At 37.5% G+C, this 13,677-nt stretch overlaps 1 protein-coding gene across 2 annotated transcripts in view; it reads right to left on the bottom strand.

Annotated features, from left to right (window-relative positions):
- COL11A1 (collagen type XI alpha 1 chain) overlaps nt 1-13,677 on the bottom strand; it is a 234,582-nt gene that overhangs the window by 114,068 nt on the left and 106,837 nt on the right. For both annotated transcript variants that reach the window (XM_074961235.1, XM_074961234.1), the window contains 6 exons: nt 11,143-11,196; nt 8,413-8,457; nt 6,936-6,989; nt 6,807-6,851; nt 3,014-3,067; nt 2,283-2,390 (listed from right to left, as the gene is read on the bottom strand). In XM_074961235.1, the coding sequence (XP_074817336.1) occupies nt 2,283-2,390; nt 3,014-3,067; nt 6,807-6,851; nt 6,936-6,989; nt 8,413-8,457; nt 11,143-11,196 (360 nt within the window). The remainder of the gene's footprint in view (nt 1-2,282; nt 2,391-3,013; nt 3,068-6,806; nt 6,852-6,935; nt 6,990-8,412; nt 8,458-11,142; nt 11,197-13,677) is intronic.

Below are 13,677 nucleotides of genomic sequence, written 5' to 3'. Positions count from 1 at the left end.
TTTTAAGATTGGATGTTTTTTCTAGAAAATACGTTCTAGGAATTATTTTGGGGAAGTTCTATGGACAATGTTATACAGGAGGAACAGACTAGATGATCTCAAAGGGCCCTATTAATCTAATCCTCACATCGGCCCCATGAGGTTTCAGGGTTAAGTACCATTACTTCCATTTTAAAGATAGAAAAACTGATACAGAAAAGTGATATGACTTTCATAGGGCTATACTGAGGTACAGCCAGGATTAAAATTAGCGTGGGTCAGAAAAAACTTTGCTGAAACAATTTTCCATCAGAAAATGCAGTTCTGTCAATGGAAACAAATTGGAAACAAAGCTTCACAAAATTGTGTTGATTTTGCCAAAATTTAATTTTCAGAAAAAAAAGTTGTGTGTGGGGGGGATAAGTTCTAACAGTGTTGAAATGGCCCATTTTGATATTTTTTTAACAAAACATTTAGATTTTTGTTTTTGAAAGGGCTTTTCATTTTGATATTGTGTGTGATATTGTGTGTATATATACAGGGCCGGCTCTACAGTTTTTGCCGCCCCCCAAGCAGTGAAAAAAATTGCCGTCGCGGACGGCAAAAGGGAGAAGCTGCCACTGAATTGCCGCCACGGCCAGCGGGACAGAGGGGCTGCCGCCGAATTACTGCCACCGTGGAAACTCTGCCTCCCCTTTCTAATACTTGGAACGCTGGTGCCTTGAGCCGTCCCTCTGTGTGTGTGTGTGTGTGTATATATATAAGTTAGAATCAAAACATAATATTCTGATTTTGTCAAAATGAAACACAACCAATTGGATATGGAATGAATGAAATGAGATTTTTCTTTTGTGGAGAATTCTAAAATTTTGCGGTTTGTTCCAATTCAGAATGAAGCCAGTGTTTGAAATCTCACAATCCTCTGTGAAACAATTTGTATGCTGCAGAGCTCTAATTAAAACACTGCACCTCCTGATTCCATCCTATATTCTCATCCCCCTACTTCTTTTCTACCACAAGTTCCCTTATTTTTGGTCTCCTATTTCTTACCTCTCTTCTGGCCCAGGCTACCAAAAACACTGCACTGAAATGGCACTCTGACCTTTTACATACCATGCCTTTGGTTCCCTTTTCCAGCTTCCTCTCTCTTTCTGTATTGGGTTCAAGATCGAGGAGTACTTGTGGCACATTATAGACTAACAAATTTATTTGGACATAAGCTTTCGTGGGCTAAAACTCACTTCATCAGATGCATGGAGTGGAAAATACAGTAGGAAGATACATATATATATATAGAACATGAAAAGATGGGGGTTGCCTTTTTATAGTGGTAATCAGGATGGCCCATTTCAAACAGTTGACAAGAAGGTGTGAGTAACAGTGAGGGGGAAAATTAGCATGGGGAAATAGTTTTTAGTTTGTGTAATGACCCATCCACTCCCAGTGATTTTTCCTCCTGCTGATAATAGCCCACTGTATTGATTTGTCTCGTTAGAGTTGGTAAGGCAACCCCCATATTTTCGTGTTCTCTGTGTGTGTATATATATATATAACTTCCTACTGTATTTTCCACTCCATGCATCTGATGAAGTGGGTTTTAGGCCACGAAAGCTTATGCCCAAATAAATTTATTAGTCTCTAAGGTGCCACAAGGACTCCTCATTCTTTTTGCTGATACAGACTAACATGGCTATCACTCTGAAACTGGTTCAAGATCATTATTCTCATTTTCAGGATTCTACATTGCATACACTCCATACATCTCAGTCCTTGTTTTTCATTATGTTCTAATGGCCCCACACTTTGTTCAGTCTTCCTTCTTAGTAGCACCTTTCTCTCCTTCTGCCACTCCTGATTTTGTGTTTTTTGTCATGATACTCCTCATACTTTAAAACAATTTATCTTTTCCCATTCACCAAGCAATTTCTGCTCCTTCAGATCTTCTGTGTAGCCTTTCAATGCCAAACTACTCTCTAGCACTGTCACCATCCATGCTGGTGTCAAATTTTCTTTGAATCATATTTGTCTTTGTTAGATTAGACTGTAAGCTCCTCAGGACAGGATTTAGCTGTCTCATGTGTCAGGAAGTGTTATGCATATCTATGGATAGCTACAAAATAATAATTTTCATTATTTGTGTAGTATCTGAGATCACTCTAGTAGCTGCCCTCAGCAGCCATAACCTACGGCTTTCAGATAGCTAAAGGAGCTACTTTCAGCAGTAACAGCCTTTGGAGCTGAAGATCCTGGTTTGATCTCCATTATGAGGCAATGTTTCTTTACATTAGCTGTTGGTTACTAACCTTTTCACCAGCCTGCCCAGCACCACCTGGGTCCCCTGTTGGGCCTGCTCGACCTTTTGGACCTTCAGGACCATCTTCTCCTCTTGGACCCAGTGGACCAACTTCACCCTAAAATTCAATATGGTATAAATACAGAGCCACTGCCTATGTTCATACCAATACACTGTTTGCAATAGCAGGACATTTTAAGATTTATTTTATGAAAAAAAACAATTACTTGAAAACAAATGTAAATGAAGATTAGGAAAAAATATTAGTCTTTTTGTGCTAGTGACAGAATTCAAGTTGTGGGGGTTGGGCATTGGGTTACTTAAACCCAGGATAGGGGTGTATATTAACACCACTTTTGGAGGATCGGTGAGGCCCCCTGTGAAATATGGTTACACCATTTCCCCTGCACCAGCCAGAATATGGCCCTCAGGATTAATCTAGTACATTATACATGGAATGGAATTAGTGTGAAAACATGGATGCCTGGATAACCAATTAGTCTGTTGGTAATGTTAGCTTAAAACCATGAAGTCTGAGGCTGGTGAGCTCCACTGCAGTCAATAGAGTAATGCTGATTCCCACCATGTGAGCATCTGGCCCCAAATCTACATGTGTGCAGGTTAAAAATAAATTAATGAAAACACTGCTTGTTACATTTAATTATAAATAAGTTTAAAGTGATATTCACAAACTAACAGCTAGAATTTCTAAGTACTATATTTTTCTGTATAAATACTTACTCTGTCACCTTTAAGACCCATGTCACCTTTAAATCCTGGGAAACCATCTTCACCCTAAAGAGAGCACAAAATATAGAAAAATGTGTTCATTAAAAAAAGATACTTTTACAAATGGAATTAAAACATTAGGTAATCTAAGTGGATGAGCATAATAAGTGCAGTAACTCCATTCAATTTAGAACTTCACATGCCTAATGATTTTAATATGGCCGTTACTATATCCAAATATATAGATATCTATGCAGCTACACTGAATGATTGCTCATCTTGGGAAAAAGTTGTGAATAATGGGGAAGCTCTCTTAGGCAGGACATAAATTTCTGAATTTATTATGAACTCCTTCATAGAAAACAATGATCTTCTGCATTAAATTCCATCCTTATACATTAAAGTTTTTATTCTGTTTATGCTTTCTACTGATAAGATCTTCATCCTTTTTCATAATTGGTTGATGGACTGACAATGCAACTAAACCTTAATATTGTTCTGTTCATTGGCAGAACCATTCCTCCTTTTTATTTATTTATTTTTACTAGTGGCCCAAAAGCATCATAAAGGAATAACCAACTCTTAAAGTTTAGTGAAAGAAAGGTCAACAGATTCCTTACTGATTTAGTAAATCCTTTATAAAACTAAAAGTGGTCACACTGAACTTTAAAAGATATTTCTTTATTCATGTAAACGTACGTATACCCATGTTCACAGCATATGGTGCCACACAAAGCTAACGGAAACAGTAGTGTCCCCATAGAGTGGTCAAATGTAAAAGCATGAAAGGTGGCTCAATGGCTACATTCATTGGTTGATACAAACATATATTCTATGGGTAATTAAAAGAAAATGATCTAGTCAGCATGGCAAAGATAAACACGCTGACACCTTAAGGATGTGTTTGTACATAGTGGTTGAATCAGAACATGTTAGGATCCTAGGGGACACTATTTATATACAGATAGCTAATCTCCTCAAAGATATTATGCAGTTGTCCATGTTTCCATAAAAATAGACAACAGTGAGGAAAATTCTACTCTGTTACACTTGAGCACCTGGATAGTGACTCCACTGACATTAAAAAAATCAATGGAATTATTCCAGATTTGCACTAGTGTAATTGAGAGGAGTTTTTGGTCCACTACGACTACATCTGAGTCTTTGCACAACTACCATTCTGATATTAAGGCTATAGACGATTCTGGCAACTACATTTTTTAGGTGCTGTTCCTCATTGCTGGGGATGGAAGCTCTCTCTCTGCTGAACAAACTTGTAGAAAAGGGGTTCACTATAATGCTGATGTGCTTCAGGTGAAGAAGTATTGGTGATGTCAGTCTAGAATTAGTGACAATGAGCTCCAGTTGTTGCTAATAAAACAGCAAGGGCATTGTACTTCATCGTCAACAGAGTGCACTCCTATATCTAGAGTTTTCTCTTTTCCCATGCCAACCAGAGAAACTTGACATGGCCCACAAACCTAAAACCATGACATTATTTTTATTTCATTCAATATTTGAAGGAGAATTATTCCATGACAAAAGTGTTTCCAGAGGTAAATGGATCAAGAGAAACATGCCATGATAAGTCAGCACTTTAATTTCCTTACAAAACTTACAAGTACAGTCAAATCTCATTCTTCAGTGGATTGCAAGGTTTTTGCACAAAGCATGAGGTGCTGTAGCAGGTCATGATTCATGGGAAAAAGACACACTAGGAAAAGGTTTAGGTAACTGATAGGTCGTCTGTGTTTTGGGTGATAGTGTTAAAAGGGCCCATGAGGTCACTCTATAATCCAGACATTAAAATTCTAGAGTTACAAATACCTATTTATTAACATTTAAAGAGAGGTGTTGATCTAGTAGAGCATGAGAAACCTAAGAAAGGCTTTAGTTATGAGCTACTCAATTATACCCATGGACAATAATGTGGCTCAAATAAATGAGGACACCTTGCATTCCCACAAGGATTAAACACTGTGCCTATCACAGATCAAAAAGTTGCCAAATGAACTGAAACTCTTCACCCATCAGAGTGAGGTTCAAGCTACTGAGAGCTAAAGGATCTTGACTTTAGTTCAGCTTGGAGGCGAGAGTGAATCTCTAAGGCCCTACTCTGTAGGTAATAAAAAATAAAACAAAGTTCTATAAATAGTCTGTTGGTCAATGCAGAGTCATAACTCCCTTGTCAACTTTGGGACCAGCTGAGATCAATAATGGTGTGGCAGATAGATCAATTGCTCTACCTCTCTCTTCTCATAATACTGTGCTTTTCATAGTAGTATTTGACTGCTCTAAATCAATAATGCCCATATGTAACAGACATATAAGCTCCACTAGAGCATGTCCTGTGGTTTAAGGGGTTTCTATGTATTTGGTACATCAGTGTCAATTTTGAGGTGTGCACTAATGTTTTGGGTCATACAGCAGCTATCATCAAACAACTGTTAGGATCATAGAGGCTGCTAGGAGGTCTTTAATGTCATGACCTCTTTAATGTCCAAACCTTGGTTTTTAAAGTCCTATTCAAAGAACACAATGAACTATTGAGCACTGTGTATCTTTATATCTATTTATTTGTGGAGATACAGCTATATCATTATTTATCAATATGGAAAAAATCTGTTACTTATTTATCCTCATTGCATGTTTGCTATATTTTGAATAATAGCTCATGTTTATATAAAGCTTGGTAGTATAGTGAAGAAAGTTATTATAATGAACAAAATGTGTTGTCACTGCAGAATTTCAAAAGCATGAAACTCCTTTCAGGGGCTTGATCCTTCAGGCAGTTCTCCAGTACTGATGTCAAAGGCAGTTTTCAAGAGCGAACCTTAAGTCTTGAAAAATAAATGTACACTCTGTGGTAACTGAGCAATAAGGCCAGATATGCCTCTGTGAGATGGCCGTTTGAACCGCAGTTCTGGGACAGACTGACTCTAAAACTTGTGCATCCATCCCCAGAAGGATCAGCCCAGTGCAAGGAGTCTCCAGTGGGATAGAGTTAGCACAGAGGTTCTTATGCCACTCCTCCACTTCCTGCAGTTATAACACTGAGGAAAGAGGGTAGGGCTAGGATATCCCTATGACAATCCCTGGCTGGGGTTTTGGCCCCAAGGGGCCACTAGAAGCTAATGGAGGTTGCAGCAGCCAGAGTGTGATCTAACTTCATGAAGGGGAAATGGCCCTGCATATAGCAGCAGCAGCAGGTTTGGGAGAATGCATCGTGAGTTTTAATCACATTTGCACATATATTCCCTATTTGTGCTGTGCACATTTTTGCCATAGCAAAGGATCTGGTCTATTGTCTGCATTTCAGACACCAGAAAGTCTGGAAGTCAATGGAAGGTTTGGGTATATAAGAAATACAGAATCTAGTCTATAGTATGAATCACAGTCACGAAAGTAATAATTGTCACAAGTGTCTTGGATGTGACAAGCTTCTAGGGATCCACTATTGTCAGTGGGGGAAAGAGGGAAGGCTAATTCTCCACTGCCCTGCACCTTGTGTGTAAGTCAGTTACACCTGTGCAAAGTAGGTGCAAAATGCTATTGCTCTGATCTGGTAGAATTTTACATACATTTTACACAGATGTAAATAGCTATGCAAGGTGCAGGGCAGTGGAGATTCAGGCCTGATACATTCCCCATGGATGGTGAAAAGTAACCACTGCTGCCTGGGAACAACAATACTTGGGGAAGGAAATAAAAGATGTAGCACTGAAAAAAGGAGACCCTTTTGTTTACCGGAACACAGAAAAACACTTTTTTTTTTAAACAAAAGCAAGTCCAATTCTATGTTTACCTTTTCACCTTTGGAGCCCTTGAGACCACGGACACCATCAGCTCCCTGTAGAAAACAATGAGAAAATGCCTCACTGTACATAACCAGAAAGTTTCAAATATTCAGATTTTTTTTTTAAATGAACCATACCTTTACACCACGAGGACCAGGATAGCCAATTGGACCCTGAGGACCTGGAGGCCCCTAAAATACATTGGATTAGAAAAACTCTGTATGTTAGTCAGTTAACAAATAGTTTTCGAAGTACGATACACTTACCTTAACTGTACCACAAGTAGTCTAAAGGAAGTCATTGGAATAATACTGGACAAACAGGCTTTTCTGGCTAACTGCCCCTCCGAAAACTTGTGGGCATATCAAAGCATTTTTCAAATTTTCTGTGGATCTATTTATGGTTTTGCTGTGGATTTATACTTTGGAGAATTTCAAATGAAAGCAACGTGCTAAAAACATCAACTCACAACATAAATAATCTGAAATTAAGATCATTTTGAAAATATAAGGAGAACACACCAGTGTTAATGATGTCTGCACAGGGCAGAAGCTATGTGTTAGAGATAAAGACATAAGAGTATATCACTCTACTAACCCTTCCCCATCATTTTAAAAAAAATCTCACAAATTTACATTCTGTGCCATGCTCTACTCTCATATAGGCAGCTGCTATTCCCATATATACAGATCTTGCCGAATCTGACTCCTTTTTTCAGTGTTTGTATTATCAGAGTAATAAATCCATCAATCATGGTCTCTCTTAAAAATTCCCCAAAGTCAACATGGTCTGATTTTTAAAAATTGTCAACATTTAATTGATACTGACTGGGAATTTTTTGGCATTTATTGTATTCAGAGGATTTTTTAAAATCTATTTCACTATACCTTTGCAAATATAAAATCAAGAGAAGATAAACCTTTGCTACTTTAGTAGTATATCCTGTTTCATAATACTTCCTGGCCTCATAGTAAAGAAAAAGGCCCCCAAACATGTAATAGATGGCAGCATAAGGGCCAGATTTTAATACCCTGATTTATACTATTTATAATGTATAGTACTTTACTCCGTTGTCTTCAGTAGGACTACTCGGGAAGTAGTGTGTTATTCAGCATGAGTAAGGGTTTCAGAATCTGGCCTTAACATGGCAGGGAACTTTACAAACCCTTTAAATATTTCACTACAATGAAGAAATTATTTTCCACTGGCTTGCTGCAAGTGACTGAAAAATCCATTGATTGTGTGTGTTTTGCTATACCCCCCTCACAGAGCCTCTCAATAGTCCCAGCATGTAGCACACACTATAAAACTGCAAACTCAAAGAAGTTGCAAGTTATCTGTCTGAAACATGTGACAGTTTATTAAATCCTGAGTAGACATGAATAAATATAAATAGAGTGCCTTGTTAAAGTAAAACTGCTTGTGGAGTTCACAGATTGGCACTCAATAAATATGGTTGTCAGTACACACATGCTGTGAATGGGTGATGCATTTTCTATCACTTATGATCCCAATAGCTGTAAGAGCAACAGATTACATGGTTGACAAATTTACTAAATAAACAAATAAATACAAATTGAATAGGCACATGTTTATGGAAGTTTTGAAACTTACCAAAGCACCTTTCTCTCCAGACTGACCCTCTTTGCCAGGATGACCCTGATTACAGAAAGATAAATATTTTTTGGAAAATATGCTCTTCATGAAAAACAATTCATTATACAAATAAATTGGTTTTAAATAATTGAACATCATGATGACCCCAAATCCAGCCCTGTTTCTGCACTAGAGCATGAAAAATACACCTTTTGATTTTGAGGATAGATTTATTGTTTTAATATATAACTAGTTTACATAACAAAGAGAAATCTGGACAGTAGTTGTATTAATGTGAATGTATTAAGCAACATTTTGATCACATCCAGTTAATATTTCAACTGCAGGAGTCTTTTAATCTAAGACACACTCTGATTTGATTACTTTAGTGTTTTGAAAGAGCCTACATGATACAACTTCATGCAGAAATCCCTAAAGCATATAAAAAGGTTATAGGAGTTGTCTGAGAGGCCTATAAAGAGATTGACCTAGTCTCATTTATAGCATTAATTAAATGCTTTTCCTTTAAATCATTGCTTACTTTTAAAATAAAACTTTTTGAGGGGTGCAGGCTGCTACTGTTTAAATTCTATATCATTATAGTTATATAAAGCTCCCACTAGAAATGTAGCCCAAGAATTAAGCTTTTGTGGGTGTGTGAGAGAGAGAAAGGGAGATCACTCAAAAGGTTAGTTCCTCACTGCATTCCCAGTGGGAGACAGCAGTGATTATTTTTGATCTGTCATCAAAAATTACACTAAAGTGAAATTTAAAATGTTAATGGCAGATTACAATTTGAGGAAATCAACAAGTAACACTTTTTCTACTTTGTGTAGATCCACTCTTATTTGAAGGGTATAGTAAATCTTTAGTTTTGCTGTACGTGTAGCCACTTCTTAAATATTAGCTTCTTGGTCGTATTAACTTTCAAAAAGTGTTTTCAGTATGTCAATTGATATCATATTTTTAAATACCTGCCAATCCTTAACTGATAAACTTCTGATTTTTATGTTTAGTTTTCTAGCTGATAATATGAATTTAAAATATGCTATTAATTATATATACCTTTCATTAATAGCATATTTTAAATATATATATATATATATATATATATAGTACTTACTTTTATCTATCTAAGCATTCTACAATATTGATTAGAAGGATGAATATCAGATAGGTAGAAACAACTTATTGTCTTGCTCATCTCAAACAGCATTAACTTTTTTTTTCAGTTTTACTCAAACAAATGCATCTTGGTTTGAAAATCTGAACTAATATTCAAGCAGATGATCTTATTGTGCACAAAGTTATAACTACTTACCCTGCATGGAAAGTCTGTGATTCTACAATGCTGCCTCTGTCAGGGGTGATGCTTACCAAGAGTTTCAGCGACTTAACCTGCCTGCCCTACCCTTCAACCAAACAAACCCATACACAAGGTAGGGAGATGACTGTCTAGGCAGACGGTGGGGTGCAGGCAGTGGTTCATGCACAATCACGGGCACACACATACACATGCAAACACTACCTGGGCTTATTCATTCTTCACTGCATTTGTCTTTATTTCTGATTTTTATGTGTAACAAAATGCAGGTTTTCAAATACCAGTGATGTTTGTACGGGCTGAGAGTTTTCAGAAGCCAGAAAAACTTGCACAAGTGGACAAAGATTCAAGTCTAACTGGAATCTCCAACAATGCCATAATATGCATTGCCAACAGTCTGTATGGATGTGCTGCAACAGCAGGCAAAAGGGAGATTGACGGTCATGGATACAGTTCTGTATCCATAATACGTTCATTTTTTCCAGTTTAATGCCCCTGGGACAACGTCTTTAGTTCTTAACCTTGCAAAATTCCTGTTGAGGTCATTGAGAGTTTTGCTTGGAATTTGACCTAGGAAAGGGGGAAAGATTATTATATGAGAAAATGGCATAGTGGGGAAAGGACTGAGGGGGACAGTATAAGGAATTGTGCTGCCTACAATTAAGTGGCCCTTACTGGAGGTAAAAACATAAACATTTTGATACAAGAAAGCTCTCTTTTTCTCTCTCTCATCTGTCATTAGGCATACTGGTTTTATAGTTACTAGGTTTAGGTCGTGATTTTGAACAGTAATGTGAGTAATTTTATTCATGTAAGAATCTTTGTTGGGTGTTCGTTGAGTTTAGTAGAGCTGCTCATGTCAGTTCAGTAACTCATGGGGGTAAGCGCTTACATGAAGATGAGTTTCCTAATGTTCAGAAGATTCTTATTCTGGTAATCCTGCCCCCATGAAGAACCTGAAAGAGTGGAGTCCACTCCCTTGATATGCCCTGATCAGGAGCTGTGAGGAAGTAAGGTGTAACCAGCTTTATGCCAGCTGAGAAAATCCCTTAATCAAGAGCATTTCCTGGTGGCCATAGGTACATACTTTATCCCCCATTTACACTGCCACATTGACATAAATGAGACAGTGGATCTGATTCACTGTATGTCTCCCCAGCTATTGGCACGTTACAAGCATAATTGATTATCAAGGTCCACATTTTTAAAAGGGCTTCAGCAAATGTTAGCAGCCCCCTAACTTTAATAATGCCTCAAGTTCAAATTATACAGAGGTATACACAGGTTTTACAAGTTTGTTCCCAACTAAGAGCACTGCTTCTTTTCTTCTTGTAATGCAGTACATTGCATGCAGTGACCCAAAACTGCATACTGATTTTGAACAGAATTTAGACATTCAGAGGACAAAATACTATATTACTTACAGAAGGCCCATCAGAACCAGCAAGTCCGGGAAGGCCAGGTTTGCCCTGTGGTCCCTAAACACAACAAAAAGGATACATTTTAGGAATAATATTAACAAATAGGTTGCTCAAGCTAAAATAGGTTACAACAAATAAATTAACTATGAACAAAAAGAAATATGTTAAAGCATACAAAAAGTGATGGGAAAAAATAAAAGTTGAGAGTGTTCCAAAAGCTAGATCCAGAGACTTAGATTCTGATCTCAGTTACACCAGTGTAAATCCATAACAATTCCAATGACTTCAAAAAAGTTACTCTCAGTGCTCACTAGTGCAAATGAGAAAGGAGCAGAGAAATTGCCATATGGCATCAGACCCATGGTCCATCTAGTCCAGTATCCTGTTCCTGAAGAAGGAAGGAGCAAGAAATCCCTCAGAGGACAGATACCAGATAATCTATTCCTGATAGTTAGAGACTTAAGGCCTGAAGCATGAGGTTTTATCTCCCTTCCAAAATTTGTGTTATCAATATTATGACTGAATATTTTTGTTATCCACATAAACAGCCAATCCTTCTTTGAATCTTTCCAAGTTGTTGGGCTCAGCAACATACTGTGGCAATGAGTTCCACAAACTAATTATGCATTGTGTGAAAAAAGTATTTCCTTTTGGATTCTCTTCTGGCTTTAAATATTTCAGCTAGATATAGTTGGATACTGAAATACTTGCTCCACCTGACTACCACCAGTACCTCAGAAATATCCATTTGTAATGTTAAACTAACTTGCCTTTTACCTCAGAAAGTGTGAGATTCCTATAACCATGTTAATCATCAAAACAGTGCAGTCTGAAGTTAGATCAGAGAGTAGTAAGCAACTGCTATAGCATGAATGAGAAAAACTAAACAAAAGCACAGGCACCTGGGAAGGAAATTAAATAGAAAGGACAGATGAGGGAGAAGGAATAACATGTTGTTTCCCAGTTAAACTGAGGTGATGAAATGAGAAAAAATAACATCCGGAAAATAATGTTCTTTTACAGAATTGTGTGAAAAACGTCAGCATCAAAGTACATTCAGCATCAGTTTTCAGATTCACCATCATTTTTACCAACTTTTCTTTTTGAAAATGTCTCCAAATACAATGAATATGCAAATTAGAAAGATGTAAAAATATGTTTATTTGGGTTGTGAGAGAGAAGATGATTGAGTAGAGGCCATTTGGAAAATGCATTGTTTTTCACAAAGTATCATTGGGCAGATGAGAAATTAAGGGCACAAGGAGGAAAAACAAGGCAAAAGTTACAGTTAGAAATGGACCATACCAGTTATGATGGAGAGAATGTAACTGTTGCACATATCAATCACCCCTAAAATGTATACACAAAGACATGAAAGAAAAAAGTGGAGAAATATGATGTATTGTTCACTATACAAAGTAATATCCAAAGAACAGAAAATGACAAAGGGTGAAATCCTGGCCCTGCTGAAGTCAACAGCACACTCCCTTTGACTTAAAGGGGCCAGGATATCACCCATAATCAAGAGGAGGCCAGAGGCAGTAGCATCTAAAGTTGCAAAGCAAGAACAATTTGAATGATGTAGGTGAGTCACAGAACCCAGGGATGAGAACTGGCTGTTCATTGGCTTGAACTGTTTCAAACACAAAAACAAAGCTACATTTAGAGGGTAAGCTGTGTGCATGGCAGGACAGAATGTGACTTTTTGGAAATGAAAGGTTAGCTGATGATCTTCAAAGAGTCACAAGAGATGTGTTTGATGTCTGTCCGTCAACCAAAAATCCATGTTATATAACTAGAAATTTTATTATACCAAAAAAAAACCCCAGGTTGGGTCCTAGTCTCCAACCACCATGTCTATGTCTACACCACGTAAGAGCAGCAAAGCAAATTGGCAACATTCATTTCCAAGGGTTTCAAGAATATGTAGCCCAAACAAAACAAAATGATACTTTAATCACAAATGCATTATGAAAACCTATGTGAGTCAACCTGTAATGAACATCAACAGACCAAATTAAAATTAGTAACATCCAAGCCATCATCACCCAGGGCAATTTACATTAGCTGGATAATGACAAATGCATCCTTTTTTATTGGACATTTTTTCTTATTTAGTACCATCATGGCATCACAGCATTCATCAACTGCAACTCCTACAAAATCATCAGTGTCCTTATGGTCTTTGTCCTGGTCCATGCCCAGTCTGTGGGTGTGCCCACGCTCAGTACATAGGTTTACCAAAGAGGAAGCAAGAGATCAAACAGGCATTCCTGTATTGGTGCAAGACACTGACCTAAGATTGCTAGGTTTCTAATTAGTCATCTGGGTATATTCTGGTATGCTGGCAGCAATATGATTGCTGCTATTTTTTACATCCCTCATACACTTATACCTCTGAGAAACTTTTCTCGCAGCTAACCACTTGGACTGCCCATGTGAGCAGAGTTACCCATGAGTTCCTTTTCAGGACTGGGCCTTCGAGAATGAGTAATGTTGATGGATTGGCTGTGCTGAATATACTGCCTCAAATCAACG

The sequence above is a fragment of the Natator depressus genome, chromosome 8, assembly GCF_965152275.1.
Source record: "Natator depressus isolate rNatDep1 chromosome 8, rNatDep2.hap1, whole genome shotgun sequence".
NCBI lineage: Eukaryota > Metazoa > Chordata > Testudines > Cheloniidae > Natator > Natator depressus.
The sequence above is the reverse complement of the archived record's forward strand: the minus strand, read 5'-3'. Positions and strand labels throughout refer to the sequence as shown.